Source organism: Mycteria americana, chromosome 2 (assembly GCF_035582795.1).
Source record: "Mycteria americana isolate JAX WOST 10 ecotype Jacksonville Zoo and Gardens chromosome 2, USCA_MyAme_1.0, whole genome shotgun sequence".
Lineage (NCBI taxonomy): Eukaryota > Metazoa > Chordata > Aves > Ciconiiformes > Ciconiidae > Mycteria > Mycteria americana.
In genome coordinates this window covers 106,613,226-106,639,090 of record NC_134366.1, presented here as the reverse complement: position 1 = coordinate 106,639,090, position 25,865 = coordinate 106,613,226, and the positions used below count along the sequence as shown (strand labels likewise).

At 45.0% G+C, this 25,865-nt stretch overlaps 2 protein-coding genes across 2 annotated transcripts in view; both read right to left on the bottom strand.

The window, feature by feature from the left end:
* GABBR2 (gamma-aminobutyric acid type B receptor subunit 2) overlaps nt 1–1,319 on the bottom strand; it is a 497,107-nt gene extending 495,788 nt beyond the window's left edge. The window contains exon 1 of the mRNA XM_075494175.1: nt 763–1,319. Within this exon, the coding sequence (XP_075350290.1) occupies nt 763–1,077 (315 nt within the window). The 5' untranslated portion in view covers nt 1,078–1,319. The remainder of the gene's footprint in view (nt 1–762) is intronic.
* Nucleotides 1,320–9,022: 7,703 nt separating this feature from the next.
* The window catches only part of GALNT12 (polypeptide N-acetylgalactosaminyltransferase 12), a 53,219-nt gene continuing 36,376 nt past the window's right edge, over nt 9,023–25,865 (bottom strand). The window contains exons 8-10 of the mRNA XM_075494176.1: nt 19,872–19,985; nt 14,459–14,614; nt 9,023–11,035 (exon numbers count right to left, since the gene is read on the bottom strand). Coding sequence (XP_075350291.1) covers nt 10,898–11,035; nt 14,459–14,614; nt 19,872–19,985 — 408 coding nt within the window. The 3' untranslated portion in view covers nt 9,023–10,897. The remainder of the gene's footprint in view (nt 11,036–14,458; nt 14,615–19,871; nt 19,986–25,865) is intronic.

Sequence of the window (25,865 nt, the reverse complement as noted above, 5' to 3'; positions counted from 1 at the left end):
CTCCGCGCCCGCCGCCGCCCGCGCTGCCGCCCGCCCCGGCAGCCGGGGCTCGCCCAGGCGCTCCCGCCGCGCCGGCCGGAGGAAAGGGAGGGAGGGAGAGAGGCAGGGAGGGAGACCCGGCGAAACTCTGCGGGAGCCTCCCCGCCTCCTCCTCAAGCTACGGCTGCGGCCGCTGCCCTTCGCGTCCCGGCGCTGCATGGGATAAATCGGGCTGGCAGCGCGTCCCCGTTGGCGGAGGGGGGAGGAAAGTGGCCGGCGTGCATCTGTTGCTGAACGGGCAGCGGCTGGGAGAGGGATGCGGCCGCAGCTTCGCTGGGCGAGGGAGCGCCAGCGAGAGGCAGCCTTCCTCCCACCCGTGTACGTGCGTGCCAAGGGCAGCGAATCCCAGCCGCCACCAGACACCCCCGCCACCCGGCACCCGCCCGGGCCCACCCCCGCGCCGCCAGCGGCCCCCGCCGCGCCGGGCAGGGGCGCCCGCGGGGCGAGCCCCGGCTGCCGGGGGATCCGCTCCGGCTACGCACGGCGAGCGCAGGATACGGCCCGCCACCCCACTTCCTCCCCCTCCGCCGCCGGTCCCTCCGCATCTGCCGGCGGCTTGCGGGGCAGGGCGGGCGCGGAGGCGCGGCGCACGGCCCCGCCGGCAGCCGCAGCCCCGGCCCGGGCGTCCGCGCTGCCCTTGCGCCCCGGCCCCCGCAGCGCCCCGGGACTGGGCGGCGGCGCCTCCCCCTGCGCCCGGCGGCGCGGGGCCGCCGCGGTCCCTACCTCCGTGTCGTAGAGCCGCAGGTCCAGGAAATAGGGGTTGAGCAGGGACTCGTTGCGGATCTGATCCATGGCCAGCTGCACGGCGGGCAGCACCCCCCGGCCGATCTTGCTCTTCTGGTCCTCCTCGGACTGGCTGAGCGGCATCAAGCCCATGATGGAGATCGGCGTGGTGGCGTTGGGGGGCAGCCCGGCCGCCCCCCGGGAGCTGCCCCGCGGCCAGCCCCAGCCCGGCGGCGCCCAGCCCAGGCACAGGAGCAGCAGTAGCATGGCAGGGTTGGAGGTGGCAGCGGCCGGTCTCCGCGGAGAGGGATGCATGCTGCTGGATGGGGGGGCGGAGGAGGAGGAGGAGGAGGACTGAGGGTGGGGGGGACGGACAGAGCGGCGGAAGGGAGCCGAGCCCCTCTCAGTCCGGGCGCATCCCCCGGCGGCAGAAGCCAAGGCGGGAGGAGAAGAGCCGCCTCTCTCTGCCTCCCCGGGAGCCTCGGGGTCTCCTCTCTCTTCCCCCCCCCTCCCCTGGCAATAATCCTTCTGGCAATGGCGCCTACTCCTTCCCAGGTCTGCCAGCTGCAACCACCAGGAGCGATAAATAAATAAATAACCCCCCGCCACCACGCACACACAGACACGCTCCCCACCACCCTCCTCCTCTCTCCCCGGCGGCAGAGCAAGGGAGCGGGACCTGCCTCTGCCTCCCCGGCTGCTCTCCCCCCTCTCCGCTCAGGGAGGGACAGCACCTCTCAGGCGCGGAGGGGGGGCCCGAGCAGCCCTCATTGAACACCTCCCTCCTTCCCCCCCCCCCCCCCTCCTCCTCCAAAAGGAAAAAAAAAAAGGATGCTCCGGCAGAAAACGCCGAAGAGGAAAAAGCCCCCCCTAGAGCCGGGGAGGCGGAGGAGGGGAGCGGTGCCGAGCCGGGGCGCGGGTGCTAGTGCCGCATTCCCCGGGAGCCGGGGCAGCGCAGCGGGCGCGGGCGCCCCGCGGGCCGGGCAGCCCCTGCCGCGGGCGGGAGGTGCCGCCTGCGCCCGTCCTTCGGGTCGGGCAGAGCCGCCGAGCGGGATGCGGAGCGCGGGGCCGGGGGCAGAGCAAAGTGTGCGGCGGCGGGGCCGGGCCGGGCCGGGCCGAGCTGAGCTTCCCTCACGGCATCAGCATTCGGTGCCCGTGGGTCGGGCACCTTCTCCAGGTGGCGATCTCAGCGCGAGCGCAGATGGCCGCGTGGCCGCGGGGAGGCGTTCCTGTGGCCGCTGCCCAGCCGCAGCCACGGGGAGGCCGGCGACTGCCTCCGGGCGGCCGCTGCCGCACGCCCCGGCCCGCGCTCTCCCCGCGCGGAGGCGCGGCCGCCCCACGCGCGAGCCGGCGCGCGCGCGCACGCCCTTGCACACGCACACACACCCGCGCGCACACACCCGCACGCCGCACACGCAGAGGCACCGGCGCGCACACGGAGCCGCTCGCAGGCGCTGCCCTGTGCAGGCAGGCCGGCAGGCCGGCGGGCGGGCGGGCTCCGCGCACACTCCCCGTCACAGCCCTCCCTCCCCCGCGCACACGCGGCACGCAGACACGCTCCCACTCCGGCTTGGCACCGCCGCCCGCCCCGCGCACACACACGCACACGCACACGCACAGCCCGGGCCGTGGCAACTCTGCGGCACGCGGGAGCCGGGCGTTTTAGCAAGAGCAGAAGTCGGGATTTTTTGAACTGTGGTCTTCCCCCCGCAGAATCGGCGGTTTCCTGGAGCCTGGCTCCGCTCGTGGCTACAAAAAGCTAGGGCTGCAGCGGGACTCCTGAGTTCTCCCGAGGGCTGCCGCAGCTCCGCGAGTCGCCGGGGGCAGGTGAGCCCTTTCCACGCCCGTTCTCCCAGCTAGGTACCTCCACATCTCAACAGATCGCCAAGGCTTTCTGCCTCGCTCCCAGCGTGTCCCCCCGGCCCGGGGGACACATTCGCACTGCCCACCCTCGACTGCGCCTTGCAAAGTCCCTGAGCAGCAGTGCGCTGCTTTGCAGCCTGCTGAGAAAACCCAGGAGGCGAGGCAGGTCACCGTGTGTTTCCAGGCAGGTTGATCCTACGCAGGAGGCGTTACTGGCAAAATGCAAAGCTTTGCTTAACCCTGCCTTAGGCACCTCACTCTTTATATGTATTCATAATTTTCCTGAAGTCACTCACAGCAAACCTTTGAAGATCAACCTAATACATCTAATTTATATCACATACGCGACAGTGGCATCTGTGCAACAAATTGGAAAGAATCGTCACGGGTTAATAAATTCTAAGATCATCGTGATCTGACCTTGGGCTAAAAGGCCTCCACCAGTAATCTCATAACGCTCACTGCTTTACAGCCTTTCCCTTGGAATGACACCCAGCAGCGTTGACTTAAAGACATCAGTAATGAAGAGTCCACCACATCTCTTGATAAATCATTTCAGTCATTAATTAGTTTGCTAAGAGGTGTATCTCACATTCAGTAACAATTTGTCTTATTCCAGCTTCCAGCCGCTGGTTCTCATCATGCCTGTATCACCTTAAGGGGACATAGTATCAGTGTTCTTCCCCCATGCACACGGGCTAAGATTAATCACTGCATTTTGCTTTTGTAAAATAATTAGACCGATTTTCCCTCACCTCAGGAATCATTCTTGGAGGCATTTCCAAGGCACCTCTCCTTTTTCCACTTTATGTGTGAACTGGCCCTTCTGACTCTGCAACCTGTCAGCACTGGGCCACCAGCAGTGGGCCACCAGCAGCAACCTCAGCACCTTTCTCGGCACCAGCCACTTCCGAGGGCCGGGCAGGTCAGGAGAGCTAATCCCTATAGGCAAACCAGCCGGTTTGTTGTCCTTGTGGGGCTGCCTCTTTATGGAATAACCTACACCGCGTTTTGAATCCATACTGCCTAAAAGCATGACCTACTTCTTTGCTCCTGTGCACCTGATCTTGCATTAGGATAAATCAAACTATGTGCTTTATTTGTACACGTGACCTGTCCAGCAGTTTCTTGGTCACCTGCAAACTTATCAGTAACTTATTTTCCTCCAGAAAATTGATTATAGTGACACCAAGAACAGATCTTCCTAGGCTGCCAACAGGAATAGCTGCCATATTGATTTTGTATAATGTTATTTTTAATCAGAATTTCATATGCTAAATGATGTTTCACCATTCGCAACTTGATCTGTAACAGATACCAAGTTTGTTCGGCAAAATCTGTTTCACAGAAAATCATTCTTCACTGCTTGTATCCTGTATCATTCTGTGATTTTCTCCAGTACTTGGCTACCAGGACTACAGCTACTTGGATCGCTTTGGTTATCATTTTACAATATTGGCAGTATATTAACACACGCACTCACACTGTCTCTGGAATGTCATCAGCTTTCTAAGCTTTTTTTTTTTTTAAAGCAATTTCCCAGTTTTTGAGAACTCAGTCTTTCTGAAAGAAAGCTTGAGTCCAAGTTACGTGGTACAACAGAATTAATATCTTGAATATTATTAGCAACTGCTTGACATCCTTCTTTGTTACTGATGCAGCAGCAAATGTCCCTGTGTTATTTTAAGAATCAAATGCATCTCCTTGCTTCTTCCCAAACATGGGACGGAAAGAGTTATTGCAGTTCCATTCAGCGTAAAGCTCGAGGCTTGCCCTCGCATGGGAGGCAGAGCCCAGCCGCCGGTGGTGCCTGCGCAGTGCTCCGGGAAGTCAGATGCTGGGGAGGTAGGTCAAAGAAACACACCTAAGAAGTGCTATGTCGTGGAGCTAACGCTTACCATGGAGTACAAAAACAGTTCCAAAAGCAGGCCCAGGAAACCAAGATTTACCCCTATTTGCCCAGAAAGCTAAGGCAGACTTTTCAGAGGTAGTCTCTGATGATACCTTCCTCATTTTTGGGGCACTTGGCAGAAGATCCTTTCTATACGCCATTCTGTGCATCATTCTGTGCGTAATGGGAACCTCAGGGTGACAGTTCATCTGTATGCGCGTTTCTGGTCTGAAGGTCACCACCTTTGGTCAAATGAATCCCAGCTCCTGTGTCTGAATTGCAGGAGTCTGGGGTATTGCTGGATATCATTTAAACCAAGCAAAGCTACACTTCAAATTACAGTATTTAATAATGTGGTACTTCTGACCTTAATCTTTTTGTCACTGCATTCCCTGTCAGTAAAACAGGGGTGCTATTCCTTCACGATCATACTGTGAAGATAGAGTAATAAATATTTGGAAAGCACTAAGACACTGTAACATTCAAGTTCCATTAAAAAAGAAAAAGCTAAGAAAATAACCTTTATTTTTCATCTAGGGATTTACTATGGGGAGGTAAATAAGGCCATATATTGAACAATGAGGATTAGGCAAAGTAAGCTTCTAAAAATCCTTCCTGTGTACTCAGTGAGGCATGAAAAAGACAGCTTCCACATCTTTTGTAAAAAAAACAGGGAACCTAATGCAAGAAAATCATGTAATTAAAGACAATAGTGTAATAGATGCACTGAGGCTAAATTTAGATTTTACCAAGAACTTTATTTCTGACATTTTTAAATATTTCATTTGCAATCCTATCAAAAACTTTCATGTTGTACACATGTAAGTTTTCAACATGATGTACACATATAGTTATATTTTGTAAACCCGGCTTCTTTCCAATTCTCAGCACTGAGAAATTTCTTCTTTTATAGGTACTATCCTTTGTTTGTGCGTAACAGACGCCCAGGTAACAGGTCATTTTAAGGAAAAGGAGGCCTAAAGGAGAATCGCACCAAACTGCTTATTAAAGATTGTGTCAGACACAGCCGTCTGCCCAGCTGCCTTTTTCTTTTCCTTAGAAATCCCCAGAATGTTTTGCTACCATCAAATTGGTAAAGTGCATCCCCTAGGATGAAACCCTCTAAAGTAGCACACTTCCTTCATCTGTTATGCAAAAAGGCTTTATATTCTTATTTGGTGGTCTCCACCAGATGCCCTCTGTATCTGTTTATTCCTTCTTGGCTAAAATACCAGTTCACAAGAATTGTAAATCCTGTTCTCTTTGTTCGAAAATCAAATGTCACTTTCTTCCCGGTGTGTTACCCAGTCACTTCAGCATTTCAATTGCGTGAATCCTTCAACTATATTTCAGTAAAAAGTTATGTCAAATATCTTCCTGCTAATGACAATTTCAAATTTCTCTCAGTTATTACTAAGTCTTCTCACAGTGTATGCACAGTGAACATTTTTGTTCTTTATATATTTGCTTATCACAGAGTACCTAATTCATGAATTTCAGGTCTAACTATCTGTACTAGTATGACTCCCTTGACCACTTTTTCTTCAGCTGCAAGTTAAACATCTTCAGAGCACGGATGAGTTCAAGAAACCCAGAAAACTGATTTTTCCCTTGCCACCAAGAAAGAAATTGCATCTGCTGCAAGTCCCCTCCCACTCTGGGACGTGATCTGATGCTACAGGAAATGTCTACCCATCAGGCCAGTGACTCACTTCGTCCATCTTCCGTCTTCTTTCTTACTGCTTTTGGAGTTAGGAGAACTCACTGAGAAGGTCCTGCCCTGTTTTTGTCTCCAACCCCCTTTGGAAGTCCTGGAAGGCTCTCACAGTATGTCATCTACAGCCATGTCATTCCTGTCAGTGCTGACTAGGACTGGTCTAAACAGGCTTTGTATATAAATGTCATATTAATATAATGCTGTTCATATAAATGTCAGTTAGTAACAGATTGGAAAAAAGATTGAAAACTGTTGATCTAGGCATAGTAATTTTAGTACTGCATATACATACATAATTGTTTTCCTCTGTAAATGGGAAGTGGAAGAATACTGCAATACTTTAATTCAAACCCAGCTACGGCTGTTGGAGTTAAACTGCTAGCACCCTGACAGCACGGGGGAGCTCTGCTATGCCTCTCTTCCCTCCCTCCCAAGGACTTTCCCACCTACCTCAGCTAACTTGCTAGCCCAGTCAAGATTTTGCCTTTGTTATGAGCTTGGACAGCATTCTCATTCTCAAACACTGCCAAAAATCCCCACGGTTATAAGTGTATATACACAATTGCATGATCCTAACCCTACAGTCTCTCTAGACATCTCGACTGCGGCGTCTTTATATCAGGGTATCAGAACAAAGCTCAACTTCAAATTCATCTCCCAATCTAAAGGCTTTAAGTAAGCCAAATGAAATTAAAAGAACATCAGTTTTTGACTTACCAACCCAGCAGTATCACTGTGTAATTGCCCATATTTTCATACATAGGGAATAGGAGCGCAATCCCATCAGTCCTGGTGTTACCAACCAACATGAATTTCCCCTTCCAGTAAATCTTATCACTTCTTATAAATATAACAGAAATCAAACACAGTTTTGAGTCTTTGTTTCAGCAGAGCTAGCAAGAAATACCGCTTCCAATTCACGTTGACCGACGTGTATACAATGATGACTGTTGTTCCAGGGTGTTTGTGCAAGCTCTAACAATCCTGCATCATAATGGTTCGGGCAAGGCTGCACATACAGAGGTTTTTGTGGTTTATTTCTTAGAAGGAAGGTTCATATAATGTCTTCTGTTGAAGTGGAAATCCAGTAAGTTCTAGCCCATGTTGAAGACCCACAATGTTTAAATGAAAGGAGAACAGTGGAAGAATAAAAGGAAAAAACCAGCAAAATAGTTACCTGATGAGTTCAAAGAAATATGATAAAGAATTAGGTACCAGACTGCAATTGGGATTGCAATTTTTTTATATATATAAAGGAATAAAAAGACTAAGAAATTAGCATTTTTTTAATGACAATTTTAATTCCAAAAAATCAGCAAGTTCGATCAGTACTTACAACCCCAAATTCTCATTTTGGGGATAATACCATCAGGTAATTTATTAGAAGTTAAAGACTCCTTGCATATTACTATTCCCCTCATGAGGTGTATTCAGCACAGGATATGGAAAATTGGGAAAACATTTTGCACAGTTTAGTTTTGTGAAATACTTCTCCTGGCTTAACCTTTTGTGCCTCAAGCATGCCAAATACGCCCCATACCTAGAGACATCCAAGGAACATCAGACAAGGGGAAGGGAAGGAACCTGGGAGAACACAGAATCATGCTGATCCAGTATAATGCCTAAAAAAGGGCAGTAAACACGGGAGGGGTTGTATTCACAGCTAGACAATGAAGAAAGAATAAAATCCATTTGGAAGACAGATTTCTTCATCTCTATCCTCAAATTTTATACAGCGTACTGTGCACTGCGACAATACCTTCTTAGGACAATTTGTTCAGTTGATCTCTCTATATTTAAAAAATGTCCTTTCTTGTTTTGAACAGAGTGATGGTACAAAATGGAAGAAGGACCCTTGATATTTCCCAGTTTGCACTGCCAGTATCCCATTATTTTAATTTAAGGTTATCAGTAAGTTTGAGTTGCAAGTTTTGGTTTTATGGGTGCTTCAATTCGTTAGTAGCAAAGGGGAAAAGAAACACATGGCTCTAAGTATAAAAGGAAGATGAATACTAAGAAAGGGGGGACCTACTGGTTCTTGATTTTGACCATGTGGAAAGTGTTCCTCTCTCTTTCTCAGAGAGAGCCCTAAGAGGCCAGAACCAGGTGAAGTATCGATTTGCGACTGAAGTACTCCAATTTTTCCATTTCTGTGAGGCATCCAGCCCCTTCTCTGCTGAGGAAAAGCCCAAAGTCCACAGTCTATTTCTCAGCAGGTAGCTCTGACCTCCCGCAAACAGAAGTTTGAAGATGTGCATCGTGACTCAGATGCTTGATGGAGTCCTTCACCCTCCAAACCTGAAGCCAGACATTAATACAATTCCAGTGAGTTGAGAAGAAAAGGATATCAAGGAGAAAAATAGTAAGTAGATGGACTAAAAGGCCAACATAGGGGGAGCAAGGTGGTGACACTACATTCAGTGTCTGCTTTTGAACTCAACATAAGTGTGTTTGCCTAGCAAATATTCAACCCAGGCTAGCAGATTTGCTGGTATATAAGGAAACAGCTCAGCTGCATGTAACTAGAAGCCCAAAACCTCAATACTTCCCTCTAAACAAGTGCAGAGTGGGAAGATGTATGGAGAATAATTTCCAATTACTAAGTTTCACTTGCATGCCACCACCTGGTGATGAAAACATTAAGTCCCAAAACTAAGAAAACCTCATTGACCATGGAGTTTTGTCTACAATTGTAATAGCTGGGCCCTCATTAACTTACTTAACGAATGTAATTCAATCAACAGTCAAGAAGACAAAGCAGGAATGAACAGAAAAACCTTGCTGTTCTCTCATGCAGCCACCCAGTTTTGATTTGTGGCTCCACAAAGCGCACATCACTGCTGCTAGCAGGTGAACAGAAGCATTACTGAGTTCAGGAAAGGGGACTTGAGAGACCATAAAATAAAGCAGTCTTCTCCCAAGTGCTGCAGGGATCAGAGCCTAAGAGATCAGTGAAATGATTAAAGGAAAACCAGTGACCATGAGAAAAAAAATCCCATAGTTGTAAAGACAGTTCCCATTCTACTGAATCACAAAATATTTTATTAATTCTAACACCAATTTCATCAGTCCAGCCCACAGAGACAAAATTTTAAAGGTGCTCACAAAAACATTCCATCTACATGGGTTTAGAAAGACCTTGGAAGAACCTACATATGCATCTCCTACAGGCAGCCCCCCCCCCCCCCCCAATCATATAAATAGATATGCCAAAATGATATGAGCTTATGAGGGCTCAAAGAAAGGGCTGTACATTTTTTATAGAAAACATGAACAAAGGCAAATAATGGTAGAAATCCAAAACTAAATGACTTCTGGGGGAAAAAGGTTGAAATCTTCATGCTTCTGCACGTAAGCATACCTCCAGCTGATACAGAAAGAAACTTGCCTTATGAGCTGAAACCCTTTTAATCAACATTTTAATGATGATGGTCAATGACCAAATGCATTGCTATACACACTACTTGTTTGATTGGGTAAGGCAGATCCCACACACCACAGCAGAAAACAACTTGTACCGGTGCAGATTAAACCCCATGTTTTCAAGAGGACTGCATATGCTGACATGAACAACTTCTCAGAAAAGGAGTTCCCAGACAAAATGCAAGTTACATCTGAAACACAATTTTTTGTATTAATATCAGCTGCATGTTGTATCAATTAGTTGCAAAACCATTTTTGTTTATAAAATCATTTTTATATGAACCATTTAAACATTTACAATTTAATGAAAGATACAGTTTCTTAGATTCATTTTCTCTAACTGTCATTTTGAAATTTGCCAAAAGAATTATTGCTAGGTCTGATCTTGCAAGTTTTATGCATGTTGAAAATCCACATAATGTTTAAATAAGTTGTGCAGTCTGGGACACAGCCGTATAGCTAGATCCATGTGAATCTAAATAGCTTTTCCCAGAGCATCACTTTTAAATATTGTTGCCTTATTTCTTTAAGAAAGATGAGAAAATCCCCATTTTACTCCAAAACCAGACTTAAGCATGATTAGAAACTCATCAATTGCCACGAGCATCTAAAATTGTCGCAACATTTAATGTATAGTATTGACAAGCATGTGCAATCTGTATGCATCTAGATTGTAATTTGTGCAAAAACATGCAGACCTACTCTGCCTTCACGTGCAAACCCACACTGTCTTCAGTGAGGGTTTTGTGGTAGTCACTTAGGGCAGAATCTGGCCTACATTTACCTTCTTGATATTTAAGAGACAAGAAGAATTATTAACTACTATCTGTTAAAAGGCCCAACTGCAAAATGTTTTAGTAGAAAAATAAACATTTTAAGTTATTGGCAGATAACATTAGTGCAATTATTTTGACTGCCTTACTTTCACACAGTAGATTAAAAAAATATAATGTCACTTGTGAAAAGAACCTAAGACACTTCAGAAGCAGTTATGTAGCTGCCAAATAAAGAGAAAAGAGGAGCAGATTCTGTGGCATGATATAACCACAGCACTTACTTTACGTAGCTCTCAATGCTTAGTGCCTTTTAATGCTCCAGAAAACAAAATCCAAGGCTTGTAAACTAATTACAGTTCTTTCCATACAAAAATATCTCACTTATGTGATTTTCAAAAGGCTGACTAACAGCTGACTAGAAAGAGAACATTTTCATATTCAGCTATATCCTAGATGACATCTGGATCAACTTCTTTCTTTGAAGAACCATTTTTGGTAGTCCGAGTTGGTACATGGTCGTAATAACGGTGCTGGGTTACCATTATAAGCATTTGACTCGGCTTGTACGCACTTCTGGGTGTGTAGATGAAACAAAGTACCGTCCTACAAAAGACAGAAATAATTTTTGCTTTTCAGGTCTTAAAAATTACAAGCATATTACTGTGTTTTAAAAGTAACAGAAGACATCTGTAACAAATAAATCTCACACGTATCCTTCTCATGGGGCCACGCAGTGAAGCCAAAATGCCTAACTTGAGGATCTCTGAAATGTTATCAAAAGCTCCTGCTTTTAAACTTACATTAACATTGCTTTAGAGTGATTCGTGCATGTAGAGGATGTCCTAACTTCATTCACTTCCATTGCCTTTTGTTACTACACCAGAATATGGGCAGAAAAAAACAAAGCCAAGTACAGCCATTACCCAAATTCACCAACTTACTGCACATCTTGCAAGTAAAACGTAAATGTTGTTAGTTAAGTGTAGATGTTGGATATATTTTTAGCAAAAAACTTTCCCCTTTCTTCACAGGGTATATTTTTAGCGGAAAAGGCAAAATAATCTAAGCATGCCCCTTGCCTGCAGATGTGTGTGAAGCTAGCTTGCTTTGCTGGAGGGCAGCACAGCTGCCTCCGAGGTGTAAGGTCTGACAGGCCTCCACAATCGGATTCCCCAGAGAATATATTTTGAGGCCTCAGGCCCTCCTATTACAGGAATCTCCAGGAACATTTTATCTCCAGTTCACGTCGCTCGCTCCAATCCGGGAGTGCTGTCAACTAGGACAGCGAGCCGCAAGAAGGCGGCGTGTCCAACTGCGGAGAAGCGCCCTGCTCCGAGACCCTTCCTTCCCAGGTGACACTCCCACTCGTAACCATTTCCAAAGCCTCTGACAGCCTCAAAAGAAAAATGCCAACGCCTTTTTTTCTGAGCGTGAGCCTGACTCCCCTGAAAGCCTGCTCTTCCATCGTCAGCAATGCCGCACTAATTGCACCTTGAGCCGCAGCCGCCGATGCCCAGCGGTGTGCGCTTGCTCACGGGCTCGCTGACAGGCTTAGCTGCTGAATGACTTTCCTGTTTCCGACGTGACAATTCAAAATTCTGAGTGGACTAATCAATATCTGCCTCACCCATTTCTGACTCGGTGACCATAAGAACTTAATTCTTACCAGGCTGCTGGGAAGGCGGCTCAAATCTTTGATTATGCTGCATCCATAAGGACAGCTTTTCCAGCGTCCGACACTGCTCCACACAGAGCAAGAGAAATGCGGTACCGACACCTCACCTGTCACTTGCCTTGAGAGGTGAGGACGGGTGATTTTAATTTAATGCAATAGAGGAAGAGGAATCAGAGCAGAGCAGTACATTCAAATCACACACAGACACAAACTGATCACGAGAAAGAAAGAGGATTTAGCATGTGAAACTTCAGGAATTATTTTAAAAGTTAATGGTTAGGAACGCAGTGGAAACAGATGTATTCCAAAACTGTGTTTTCTCAATTATTTCCTGAAGTGACTGAGGTTCATTCTCTATATGTCATCTTAGGGATTAATGAATATGACCTTGAAAAATTTTGTTAAAAGTCAGCATTAAAAATGAAGCGTCATTTATAAAGTCAGCCTTTTAAATATTTTGTTTTACTCAGAAGTATCACTGTGAGTTTCAGTCCGGACTAGATTTAGTGAATGGACAGCAGTTTTCGTATTTTTCTTTAGAATTTACTCTGCCACCTGTCACTGGTGGTAGTATCTAAGCATGAAATTTGTCAGCCACGGAGCCCGTAGAGTTTACATGTATTACACAGACACATTATGTAAATATACCATTTTGATATATTATGTGACCTTTTCCCTTAGCCAAATAATAACACTCCAGAACCTGACCAGGGCCATCATTTTTCATCAAATTTATTTTCTCTCAGGTATCCAGGAACTCCTTCAGAGATTAAAAACTACTAAACACAAGGTTTTCTAAGATCACATGTTATGTTTATTAATATACTTCATATATTAATGTATTTCAGTATTTCTCCCCTCTGGGAGTAGGCATTAAGCTTGAAGAAGAGAGATATAGATTTGCTGAGTCCCCACAGCCAGTAAGATGTGTCCTGTGTAGGGGTAGAAGTAGGGCAGAAAGTATTTTTTGATCATAGAACCATAGAATTGTTTAGGTTGGAAAAGACCCTTAAGATCATCAAGTCCAACCGTAAACCTTGGCAGTCTTACTGCCAAGACCACCACTACACCATTTCCCTAAGCACCTCATCCAAACGTCTTTTAAATACCTCCAGGGATGGCGACTCAACCACTTCCCTGGGCAGCCTCTTCCAATGCTTGATAACCCTTTTGGTGAAGAATTGTTTCCTAATATCCAGTCTAAACCTCCCCTGGCGCAACTTGAGGCCATTTCCTCTCGTCCTATCACTTGTTACCTGGGAGAAGAGACCGACCCCCACCTCTCTACAACCTCCTTTCAGGTAGTTGAAGAGAGCAATAAGGTCTCCCCTCAGCCTCCTTTTCTCCAGGCTAAACAACCCCAGCTCCCTCAGCCGCTCCTCATCAGACTTGTGCTCCAGACCCTTCACCAGCTTCGTTGCCCTTCTCTGGACACGCTCCAGCACCTCAATGTCCCTCTTGTAGTGGGGGGCCCAAACCTGAACACAGCATTCGAGGTGCGGCCTCACCGGTGCCGAGTACAGGGGCACCATCACTTCCCTAGTCCTGCTGGCCACGCTATTTTTGATACAAGCCAGGATGCCATTGGCTTTCTTGGCCACCTGGGCACACTGCTGGCTCATATTCAGGGGGCTGTCAACCAACACCCCCAGGTCCTTCTCTGCCGGGCAGCTGATGATGGTGCATCAAATTACACAACTGCACATTACATTGCAGAAAAGCTCAGGGAGCGCTTCTGGTGCTCACGGGGAGGGTCAAGAGAGCTCGTTTGCAGAGGAGAAGCAGCAGCTGCTCAAAAGCACAAAAGAGTGTAAAGTAATGGTGGTATGTGAAGTATCAGGGATACGTGGTAGTATAAATACCAGGAAATAAAAGAAGTCAATGAAAGGAGAGCTAAAGTAGGCCAGCCACGAGACTGGCTGGGGAAGGGGTACAGGGCACCTCAGTTCTCAGGAGACGACAGTAGGGACGGGATGTGAGAGAGAACTGAGCAGCGCACGGAAAGCTTTAGATGTGGACAGGGCGAAGAGAAAGCTCTGCCAACCTTCCCAACTCCTTTGAGGTTAAGAAGGGCACTTTCCTTCCTCTTGTCTTCCTATTCTTTATGACTGGCATACTCTTTACCTGCATGCTGCTGCTACCCTGTTCCATGTTCAGATATTAAAAACCAAGATAACATATTTCTCCCAGAGGTTTATGCTGATCTTGTGGCCTGCATGATGTGTGGGCAGAAAGATAAAAAGAAAAAAACCCAACAATTCTCCTCCCACCCACTCTCTTCCCCCCCAAACCCCAACAATTCTCCTCCAACTCCCAAAAAACCAAACCCAAAACCAAGCAGGCACACTTACCTCTCTGAAAACAAACTTCTGGTTTTCAGGAATACTGTGGGCATTTTCTTGACACAAGTACATTGTCAAGTAGTCAGTCCCAGAATCGACTGCTGCACACACTTCTGGCTGCCGGGTGTTGTAACGTATTTCATTATGGGATGTGTACTCGAAAAACTACAAACCCAAGAGAAGAAATAAAGGACAATAGCCATTTCATATGTACACAAGAAAGTATTTATAAGGAGGATATACTAAGCTACTATAATTAAGTTCACATATTAAAGTTGCTATTGTGGAGAGAAATTCTGCCAAAGATATTCAAGGAGCCTTAACTGCTGCCATTTGCTTACTGTTTTACAGAAAATCAGTCTCACCACAGCACTGCTTTACTCTGGTAGCACTTAAAATGTATGAAATGCTGAATAAATGCCCTGGAAAACAGACGTTCCAGCATTAAAGAACTTACAAAATTTGACTGTAATACTCTACTTTCACATTCTAGATCACCCTTAAAAATAGGATGGAAACTAGTTTATAGCCTGACATCATGCCTTCTTAAGTCAGTTGTCACAAAACAATGTTACTTTTAATTAAGGAGTTGCTCATTGCATAGTTCAAATGCAGTTTGGTCAAGGTTCATTTACAGTTACAAAGTACTCAGGATGCATGGTGATGAGCATTTTATTATATAACATTTTAAGATATTATTTGGAGCAAATCAGCTACAGCTGCTTTTAAACATGAACAGAACTTTATTAAAGACAGTTTACTGGCTTTGCTTGTTGTACAATACTCTACAGAGGTGTTCTGAACATGCTCTAAAACATCTTGGCTTTTGTAGCAATTATGGCTGAAGATCTCCTTAAAATTTTTATATTTATCATGGACACTTGCCAAATTTTGGACTTCAGTAAAGAGTGGCAGAGTTTGAGAGCTGTTTGTATTTAGCACACTTGTAAATAATTTAGATGACTATAGTGCACAGACGTGTGTTTAGATCTGATTTAGATTATACTCAGTAGCGTAGAGGAGAGTTTTATACACATCAGAAAATTGCTTGTTACCAATAGTATAGCTGCATTAGTGGAAAGCAATAAAAAGATGAGGAGAAAAGGAATCCTCCTTTGTTTTGTTTCACCCCTGGAAAAGGAGACCGTAAAGCTTTGTGAAGGGGGCTGTACCAATTCAGAAACATATATACTTGAACTTACCACAAAACCATCCTTAGCAACCGCCAAGGCTAATTAACCTTGAAAGAAAAACTGGAAATGGAGTTTTAATGTAAACAGGACCATGTGATTACAAAGTCTGCAGTCGTCCATTTCCAGGTGTAAGAGCTCTGATCTAGACCACACTGATGGTAGTTGTTTCATGAAATCTCCTCCGCCCCTCCTTTTATCACAATCAGGAATTTCTCTGCCAAGGTGGCTGTAGCACCCATACACAGACCAATGTTGTCCCCTGTGTCAGCTTGTGGAGCTCCATGGCTTTTCTTTGGGCGGTGACACAAGTGACCCCCCCAGAACTAACCTGTTCGCCGTCATTCATGTGCGGTAAGCCACAAAGGGAAGTGAGTGTTTCCAGAAAGCAACTTCAAGTTTGAAGTCTACCTGCTGACGTGACACCCAGGAAACTCTGATTTCCCCTTGAAACCTACTGCTAGGAACTCTTTTGATGATGTAGGCTGCACTGCCTTTATGACATTTGCTTTATGCCAGAAATGTCTCGTCATCAACAGAAGTCACATGTGATAATATTGGTCCAATTTTTTTTATTATTTTTTACCCCAATATGCAGGTCTTCAGGCTTTAGTTCCCAGGTTCAGTATCTGACTGGCACACGGAAAGCCTGCTACTTTGGGCACCGCAGTGAGCTGAAGGGCACTCATTTTAAGCCTAGGACTCGTGAATAAAGAAAAAGCTTCACTCCTGCTCGTTTGTGTCTGGATGGACACATTTTACAGCTGCCACTTTCACAAGGCTACATTTAGAGCCTTGCTCATTAGTGGATTTATAAGATATAATAACTCTCTTTAGCAATTTGTATTCAACATCAGTGAAAGCCTGCAAGCTGCTGATTGTACCAGATGCATCAAGAGTAGATGGAGCAGCTAGTAGGTCAGAGTGCTCCTTACTACTGACATCCTTCTTGAACAGCCTCTCAAGGACTTGCATCAGATTTTGGAGGAGACGAGCAAGTAAAATAGTTAATTTCTGGATAACGTTAAGGATTGGGGTTATAGTATTAGCAACCAAGCACTCCTGCCTCCTTGCCCAATCAACATTATACAGTTCTTTACCCTATACTGTTTCAAATGGAATAAATACTTCAAGCTTCGGGCTTTTTCAAGCTCCAGTAATACATGAGATAAATCTCTTCCTCCTCAAACGGTGAAGTGTTTTTTAGTGCTCTTTCCTTGCCCAGTGGGTTCTGTGGGCAGGAAGGAAGCGTTTTCAAACTGATCCATGGCCCAGTAACTAGTAGCCTTACTGCATTTCTTTCCTTCAGAGAACCAGTAGATTCCCTCAAGTGCTACTGGGAAATTTGATGAGGCCTTTTACCCAGTGCCTACCGCTTCTGGGCGATCTACGGGATATGCCCCAGCTGCATCAGTGCTCTGTGGTACAAGGGATGGAGGCAGATTTTGGCTACCTCACCAGACCCTGAAACACACTCTCATCCCTCTCTGAGCCTGGTTACCGCTCTTCTGCACACAGGAAGAAGTCTGCACTTGATAGGTACTTTCTAGGCGGGAGAATCAGCAGTGAGGTTACTAGGTCTGATACCCCTTCCACAGAAAACCTGAGGGCTTTGCTAAGCTCTCTGCTTGCCTATCCCTATTTGCCTGATATCTATCAGCTGCAAATGGGAATACTGGGGGTACTGTCAGACAAAGCCGTCTGCTCAGTGGTTTCCCATCCTCTTACCATGTCAGGTCGGCTTCCTGCCATCACACGTTGGTCCCCTCTGTACTGCTTCCCAGCCATACCAAGAAGGGCAAGGGGCTTCATTGGTGTGGAATTTCAAAGCCTTTGATTCTCGGCTACCGGGGCAGACACTGCCACAAAACATCAGCAGCCCGAGGTGCAAGCACCAAGTAGCCAGTGTTTTGCGTATTTTCTGCCTCTCTTCCGTATACACTCAGCTCCTATCACCACAGTCATATCCTCACCTTCTTGCTATAATGAACATGCTAATTTTAAACAACCCACAGTTAGCTTTCTTACTGCTTACGCAACAGCAATTCAAAAGGACTAAAGGGAACCCTCTCACTTATGCCATGGATTCAAGGAAAAATAGAAATTACCAGGGAACTCAGTTTTCTGAGAGTGGTTTTACTTACTAAGACATAAAATGGGAGCAGGTGCTGGACTTTATAAATAATCGAGAGCACAGAGCTCTCTCCTCTCGGCATAGTGCACACAGATATTCAGAGGTCACTTCAAGTGGAGAATTGCTTCCAGTGAAAAGAGCTTTTGCAGTTGTCTCCTACATAAACAGCCACCTGCCACTAGTGTATCATGCCAGAGGATGGGTGTACTGGAGTGTAAGACACATATGGCTGACCAAGTTAACCTTCATTAATGTTAAATCCTATCAAGATGTTTTTGGAGAATAACTTTACTGAGCTGTACTCTGGAGAATAAACTTCATTTCTTTATACCATGAGACAGTGTGAACGTGCAGCAGGGAGTACTATCTGAGGAAGAAAGTGACGAATGGTGGAACAAACTCTGCAACTGGAGGGAGGGATGAGCAGGAGAAGACTAGACGATTAAAAATGGGAGCTAGCCAGGAAAGAAGAAAGGCACGTGAAAAGGAGCAAAACGTGACCTAGTGTGGGTAGTAACTGGTGGGAGGAATAAGTGAGGGGAGAGACAGAGCAAGGGTATTAGAGAAAGATGGGGAGCCAGCCAGCATGGAAAAGAAAGTGTTAAATAGCATGGAGTGGAGAAACTGGAGCTGTCTGTGACATGTGGTGCAGGACAGGGGACTGGAGTGAAACTTTGTAATGAGGGTTTGCTGCTAAAGCTGTATATAGGTAACGAGTGGAGTGAGGAGAGCAGACAGGAGGAGAGCAGGCAGAATAGCTGGGGATTAGGATGGCAGATTCCCTTCCAAGGACAAAACAGAAGGTAAGGGCTGCCTGTTGTCAGCAAACACCTGTGAAACTATGTGGTGAAATGCCTTGCTCTCCTTAGCATTGGTACAACTAGAGGATGACCAACCTTGTCACCATCAGTTCCATCAGCTGACAGCGGTGGATGTACACGTGGGAGATTTGACTGTTTCGGTCCTGCCACTGTCACCTGCCAACTGAGCTAAGGAATTCACACCACCAGGAGCAGCCTGTTACCTTTTAAGAACGACTGTCAAAAGGGTGGGGGTACAGGAAGGAAATGGAGAGAAATGTCCTGCTGGTAGGTTTCACTGCTATTTGTGAGCCAGAGAAAGGAGGTGCAAGTTCAGCAATCCTGACTTCCATTCCCATCTCACTTGTGCTTCTGCATCTTGTCTTATTGGAGCCTCCCTCTGCTCCCCCACCCGCAGCTCTTCCTGCTGTCCACTTCTCTTGCAACTACTACCTGTCACCCTTACTCATGCCCCCATTTGCCAACTGGTATCTCTGCTCCCACGTTGAGTCCCCCTGCCCCTTTCCACTAAAGGGGTCTCCAGTGATTCTGCTTGTTTCACGCTCCCTCCCTGTAGCTCCTAACTACTCCTTCCTCTGCAACACACGCCCTGCTCCTTGCCCATTGCCCTACCTCTGCCCCAAACTTCTGCCCTCTGTCACCTTGCCCCCCTTTCCCCGGCTCCTGTCAGCCCTCCCATGCCTTTGCCCATTTCACTAATATTGTTTTGCCCATTTCCCGTGTCTGGCCTTCCCTCCTCAGGCTCTGCAATTCTCTTGTGTCACCTGATATTTTCTTTTACGGGTTTATATGGCAGTCAGGTAGCTTCTCCATTTCTCCTTCCTCCTGCTGCCCGGATGCCAGCAGAGGGAGCACCAATTGCACCGCTCCGAGAGCACCACTGCCGCTGCTCTCCCTCTGCTGCCTGCTACGGCAGGTACGCGGAGGCATCGCACCATCAGCAGAGACCTAACAGCATTCACGTCCAGTGATGCGATGTCTTTGCAGTAAATTCCGTTAATCTTTTAGTGCCAGCTAAGCAAAGGACGACTTTTAAAATGTCATCTCATAAGAACTATTTTCCTATGAATTGTACTTCTCTCTTGCTTTCACCTTTTACCCTATGTCTGACCTCAAGAGACATCAAAATTAAAAGCACCCAGTATGAGAATCAAAATTAGATGTAACATCACCTCACTGTGGCAACATATTCTCTAAGCTCTACTGCAATGCTTTTTACCGTACTTTTTACATTACAACCAGTGTTAGTCAAAATGAAAATAAAACATGAATCTTACCTGATTTTGTCCCATGCCATGACATGGGTACAGTATGATCCTGTGTCCAGTTACTTGATGTTCATTTACAGGGTTATAATCAAAACAGAAGTTTGCCATTCCTCTATTCTTCAGCTAACCAAAACAAAAGAATATTTTAAAGTATTAATCTAAAGTAAGGAAGATATGCTGTGGTCACTTTACACCCATCCTGCTGGGCTGTGAGGTTTATATCCCAAGAGCTGGTTCAAACTAATTGGAATAGATCAAATGGATCCAATGGCAACATCTCTCTCAGACTAATGTGAAATAGAGCTGTTGGGACCGTCTTGACTTTGGGCATTGAAGCAGCCAGACACGATGGCTTCCCCTAGGAATGACACCGTGTTCCAGTGTATTTGCAAATGAAGTAGGTAGGAACTATGAAAAGCTGTGTTGAAACCCAACAAGCCAGCAACTCATGCAGAACAAAAGAGTCTGTCATGTCTTGAACTCCCCCCCCCCCAGGATCCCCTTGTTCAATTTTCTTAGGAAAAGAAGACCACATACTTTTCTCAGTTTGTCAAATGGGAGATGTTAGAAGGATTTGTTCTTGAAAGGACTCCAGTACCCTCTTGAGGTTGAACAAGCAGTCAGATTTTAAGACCAGAAATCATGAAACTGAATAAGATTTATCTTTGGAAAGAAACACTAGATATGATTTTAGAAGTTCTTTACTAGTGTTGCTGATCTCTGACACAAGAGTTGCATAACTTTTAGATTAAATTTTAAACTATTAAATTACATGATTTCAAAAAAATCAGGCTAATTAACAAGGATTTGCATTTGCAGGAGGCGAAAGTAACTGAAAATAAATTAAACAATGCCATAACAATTACTGACTCCTAGTATTAGCCACTTAACCAAATTTAAAATTACACAGAGCAAAACAGGTTCTGTAAACACAGGTTCAAGCTGAATGCCCCTGTTACTGAGTGTAATTATATCGCAGACAAAAAGAATAAGCAGAGTAAATCTCAGAAGAGTTACTTCAGCAAGGTGTAATTTTACTGCTCTTCCCTAGTCACGATAATTGTATCCTCAGTTCTTAATGTGGAGAATGAACGGACACTAAGGGATTGCAGAAGGCTAAAACCAACCAAACAAGACAAAGCCCAAACCCACCACACCCACCACAAAGCAAACCCACCACAAACCCAAAACCCAAACCCACCACAAAGCAAAGACCCAAGACCCAAGACCCAAACCCACCACAAAGCAAACCACGCAAGCTGGAAAATTAAATACTTGTGTTCTACATATATTCTGCTTTCCCAACTTCTACTTTTATTGCTACCCGACGTCTTCTTTCCACTGCTTTGTGCCCCCTCCCGCTGAAAGACACCCAAGCTCTCGGCGTTCTGCATGCCTGGCCTGCCGGCCCCAGACAACAGCAATACTTTGGGGGGCTGGGGAGGACCACCGAGCCGCCACGGCTTGCGGCCCCTTGCAGGGCTGCTGGGCTGTGAGGCTCTCCTGTCAGAGTCAAATGTATAAATGTAGGACTGAAGCCCTACCCTTTGGTAGGGCTTTGCCTCTTAATTCCTCTCTGAACATGTTTCCACTAGGCATTTGGTGTAATTTTTCAGTAAAGGATAAACTAACATCTGAATTTGGTGTATGATAAAATTAATCTTTAGTTTTAGTGTCCAAGTTCACTAGAAGCAAAAGAAATCCCCTGGGCACCCTTTCTACAGAAAACGTTGCTTGGTTTGATGGGAACACACTAGACTGCTGCACCCCTCCCCGAGCTGTCAAAAAAAGACATTTTGTTTATCCTCATAACACTGGGCAAGAGTTACACTTACAAAAACAGGAAAGAAAAGTGTCTTTTACAGATGATTAACACTACCATGGAACTACATAAACCAATCAATAAGCTTCTCAGGTTTCTACATTCTACGTCAAGAAATGTCAACGTCATAACGACTCAAAAATGGTAATTGTATCTCTAAAAACATAAATCAGTTTCAGTTCTTGTCAGCGGCTGTCCCTCAGGATTAGAAGGTCTCTCATCAGCATGTTCAACAAGGTATGGCTTTGCCTGACCGTCTACTGGCTCCATGGGAAGAGCCGTAGAGCAAAGCGCTTTTCCGTGGTGCCCTTCCAGACAACCCAATGCCCTCAGCACCTCTCCGAGCGCGCGCTCTTCGCTGTCAGCCCCCGGCACGTGCTCCAGCACATGCTCCCTTTTGTGGCCTGGAATTTTAAATAACCTATTTTAAAATACCATGCACCACCAGAACTACTGTAACTCTCCTGTGCATGTTACGCAATGCCCAAATACAGACAACAAAACAAAAGCTGTGTAAAAGATTACTAACTTAAGCTTCATTTCAGATGGTTTAAAACTTGAGTCTGTACTCCCAGGACGCTACCACGTATATTCTCTCATTTTCCCCTTTCATGCATAAATGCTTGTGATATGTGCAGACATATTCCTAAACGTACACGGTCCATATTTCAACCTGGTTCTTTAGTTTGTTTTATCAGACATCGGTAGATGTTCTTTTATACCCATGCTTCATCAGGAAGCCTAATAGATATTCAAGACCTAATTTGTGGGAATAGTGCATACTAAGCTGTTAAATGACCTGATCTGAAATGACAAAGATTTGAAAATAATCAAATTTGAAAATCTGATCACAACACCATTTGTGCAAAAAAAAAAAAACCGCCCTCTGTTCCAAGGCAGAAGAAAGTATGAGAGAATTTGTGAAAGTAATATTTTTCTCTTGTCAAATGAGAATACACAGTTTAAGTTCCTTTTACGTACAACAGCTCTATCAAAACAGTAATCATCCATTCATTTCTGAAGCTATCTTTGTTCCCATATCCACCATAAACAAGTCATGCAATAAGAACAAAATTTTCTCCATGACTTACCTTAATTCTTTTGCAGAATGCTGCATTAGAGAAACAGAAGCAAGAAAAATGTTGATCACCTTGCCGTTAAAACACATAATTCAGTTCTAAAAAGTGCTGCCCATGCAGGATTACTGGCTGCATCTTTCTGCAACTTCTGCCTCCTATTGAAGCATTGCAGGTGTATTCTACTGTACCATTTAGTTACCATTCTGCTTGGAGGCTGGGACAGGTACTACACAGCAGCTACTGAGATATTCATCTCAGACCTTCACCCCTTACTTCTTGGAGAAATTTAAATCTGTTGTTTCCTAACATCTGGACACTTGCTTAAAACAACACAATACAGATGGCATTCTGTAAATAATTATTTGTTTTTTTTTTTTTTTTTTAAGATAAAATCCATTTCATATAACTGTAAGCAAAGCATCAACAACAGATTTTTGACATTAAAACTTCATTACATTAGTTGATAAATACAGCCAGTGGAACACAGCCAACCTTTCTCTTCATCCACAAAATAGATCAGAATCCTCTTTATCCTGCCATAGTGGCACTGGTGCTGATGCGTTAGTGGTATGGGCAGATGATACTGTGGGACATAGTAAGATATGAATTTGTAGCAAGCCAACAGCTTCATGGTACTGACCAGGCATAAGCTTTTACCTCAAAGGTAATCCGAGCAGTCACAAGGAATGATTTTACTGAGTGTATGCTATTTTCATATCACCCTTTTTTGGAAAAAAAATTGTGAATATCCTCAGATTTCTGTTAACTTCTCAAGTGCAATGCTGAAATGGGTACACAATGTTGATGACTAAGATCCTTTGAAGGAATCAGTGATGAGACACTGCTGTTGGAATTCAGTTGCTCACCCCAGCAAGTCCAGACCTCCCTGAGGAGCTCCAGAACATACAAGCACGTCTTAAGCAATGGTGTGTTCACTTGAGATTAACATCAAACACTTGAATTTCTCCCACTTCCTTTAAAGAAGTCTGCCTCAAGCTTTCAGAGGCTGTACAGCCCACGGAGTGGTACGTATTTTCCTGTGATGGGCATCAGATCCCAGGTCTAGTCAGCCATAATCTTGGGTACCAATTCAATCTCAAGTGGCAGCTCTACAAATTGTATTATAATGCAGTTTTAGAGGTATACCCTAGAGGAGGCCGTTTTGGAGCCTGATACCTCTGAGAACTTGTAACACCAGACATGCAATAGTCTTTTTGATTACATAACTTAAGCAACATAGCTTCTGTAAGCCTGTCCATATATATCATGTGTTATTTAGCTAATTTACAAAATGTTCTCTTTCGTGTCACAGCAAAACAAAATTCTTCATAGTTTTAAAGGCTTAAAATCTTTCTTCCTGATTTTCTTTTTTTTTAAGGTTATATCTGGTCTAAATTAAAAGAAAATTATGACTAAGCATTTGGAAATTCATTGAAGATGAGATGATCTTGGGGGAAAATGTAGAAAGAAGCTGCCAATAGAAAAATTCAAGTTTTTGATCTCCCAACTGATTCAGTCAGTCGCAGATGCCTTTAAGGATAGGTGGTGAAAAGAGCCATCAGCTAGATAGTCACAACAGACAGCTATCAGCTTAGTTGCTTCACATTCACCTAGAAGAAAGATCAGCTAGAAACTGTTTGAGAAGAACAAAGAAAAACTTCTTGTATCAGAACATAATATGGTCTCACTGCCAAGTGATCAAGCTTACAGAAAAGGAGAGGTAAAATCCTGATTTTTGTGTCAACGCTGTCTTTTAAAAACAATCTGGATGCCAAGTTCAAAGCCAAATTCACTGACTGACCGTAATCTTTATCCTCAGATATGCACCCTGAATGCCAGCAATACTTAGTATACCTTAGAAAGGAGAGGAACCCTGACTATTCCCTTGCTTTACAGCCGTGCATTTCCACAGTCACCAATAACATGAAAAGATCACAGAGCTGCCCGGTTCCTCTGTCTTCACCTCGCTGCACAATGCAGCAATGTCACAGTGTTAATATTAAACACACAAGATGGCTCAAAGTCCTTCCCAGAGGTGCCCACGCCATCCCTTCCCAGGGCAGCTAAGATTTGTAAGCAGACTCGTCTGGGCTATCTAGGTGGGCAATTTGCACAGACCTGGGGTTCAAGTCTTTTTAAGATTTCACACCAGCTGAAGCACAAGTAGTATACACTTCGCCGGTAAGTACACGCTCAAGGATAGCCAAATCAGATGCTATGCCAGAAAGAGAGACATCAGTGCTCTACGCAAGAACCTAAACGGGATTATCAGCCTTTCCAGAAATGCTGACATCTTATTATTTTAATCCACTAAGTGCCTACCAGCTTCGCTCCCTCCCACCCCCCACATAAATTATTAAAGTCAAAAGGTTTAGTTCGTGTCCCACACAAAGTTCCAAAGCTGCATGGAACCCAAGGACAAGTAAGGTCTTTCCCTCATTTCTAGGCCTCAGTCAGTTTATAAGAATGCAAGCACAGCTCAGGCAAAAATATTCAAAATTCAGTATGTTTAAATAAAGTTTTAGGCAGCTAACTTTTTAGACAACCAGGCTTAGTATAGGTGTTTTTATCTACGTATCAAGAGAAAAAAATTAGCAAAAGTGTCTATTTGTCAGAATATGGCACTGAATGCTGCTCAATAATTCCTGCATTTATTTCAATAACATACGGCTGACCTATGGGTAATCTTCGAAAGATTTTCAACTTCAGTGTAAAGATTTTCAAGGGAGGGAGAAATCCCCATATTCCTTTGCAATCTCTTTGAACAATTAAATAACCTCACACTAAGCCGTGCTGTTAACAAAGCTGACACTTTTAAACACAGTATTTTTGTGAACCAGAAAAGCACTACACGGCTAAGGCAGGAGTAAAGAACACGATCAGTGATTCAGTGAAGTTAGCAGATGGGACTCAATATCCACAAATCAGTTGAATCAGTAGGTGTCATTTTTGCACTGTCACTTTCTTAGAGTATAATTGTACTTTAATCACATTTTAAATTCTTCCTGCCAGAAAAAATGGTGTATTCTTATTATGCTCACAACTAGATGACAGCATTTAAGAATTGTTTTTAGAGAAATATATAGAGCGCACCTAAATTAC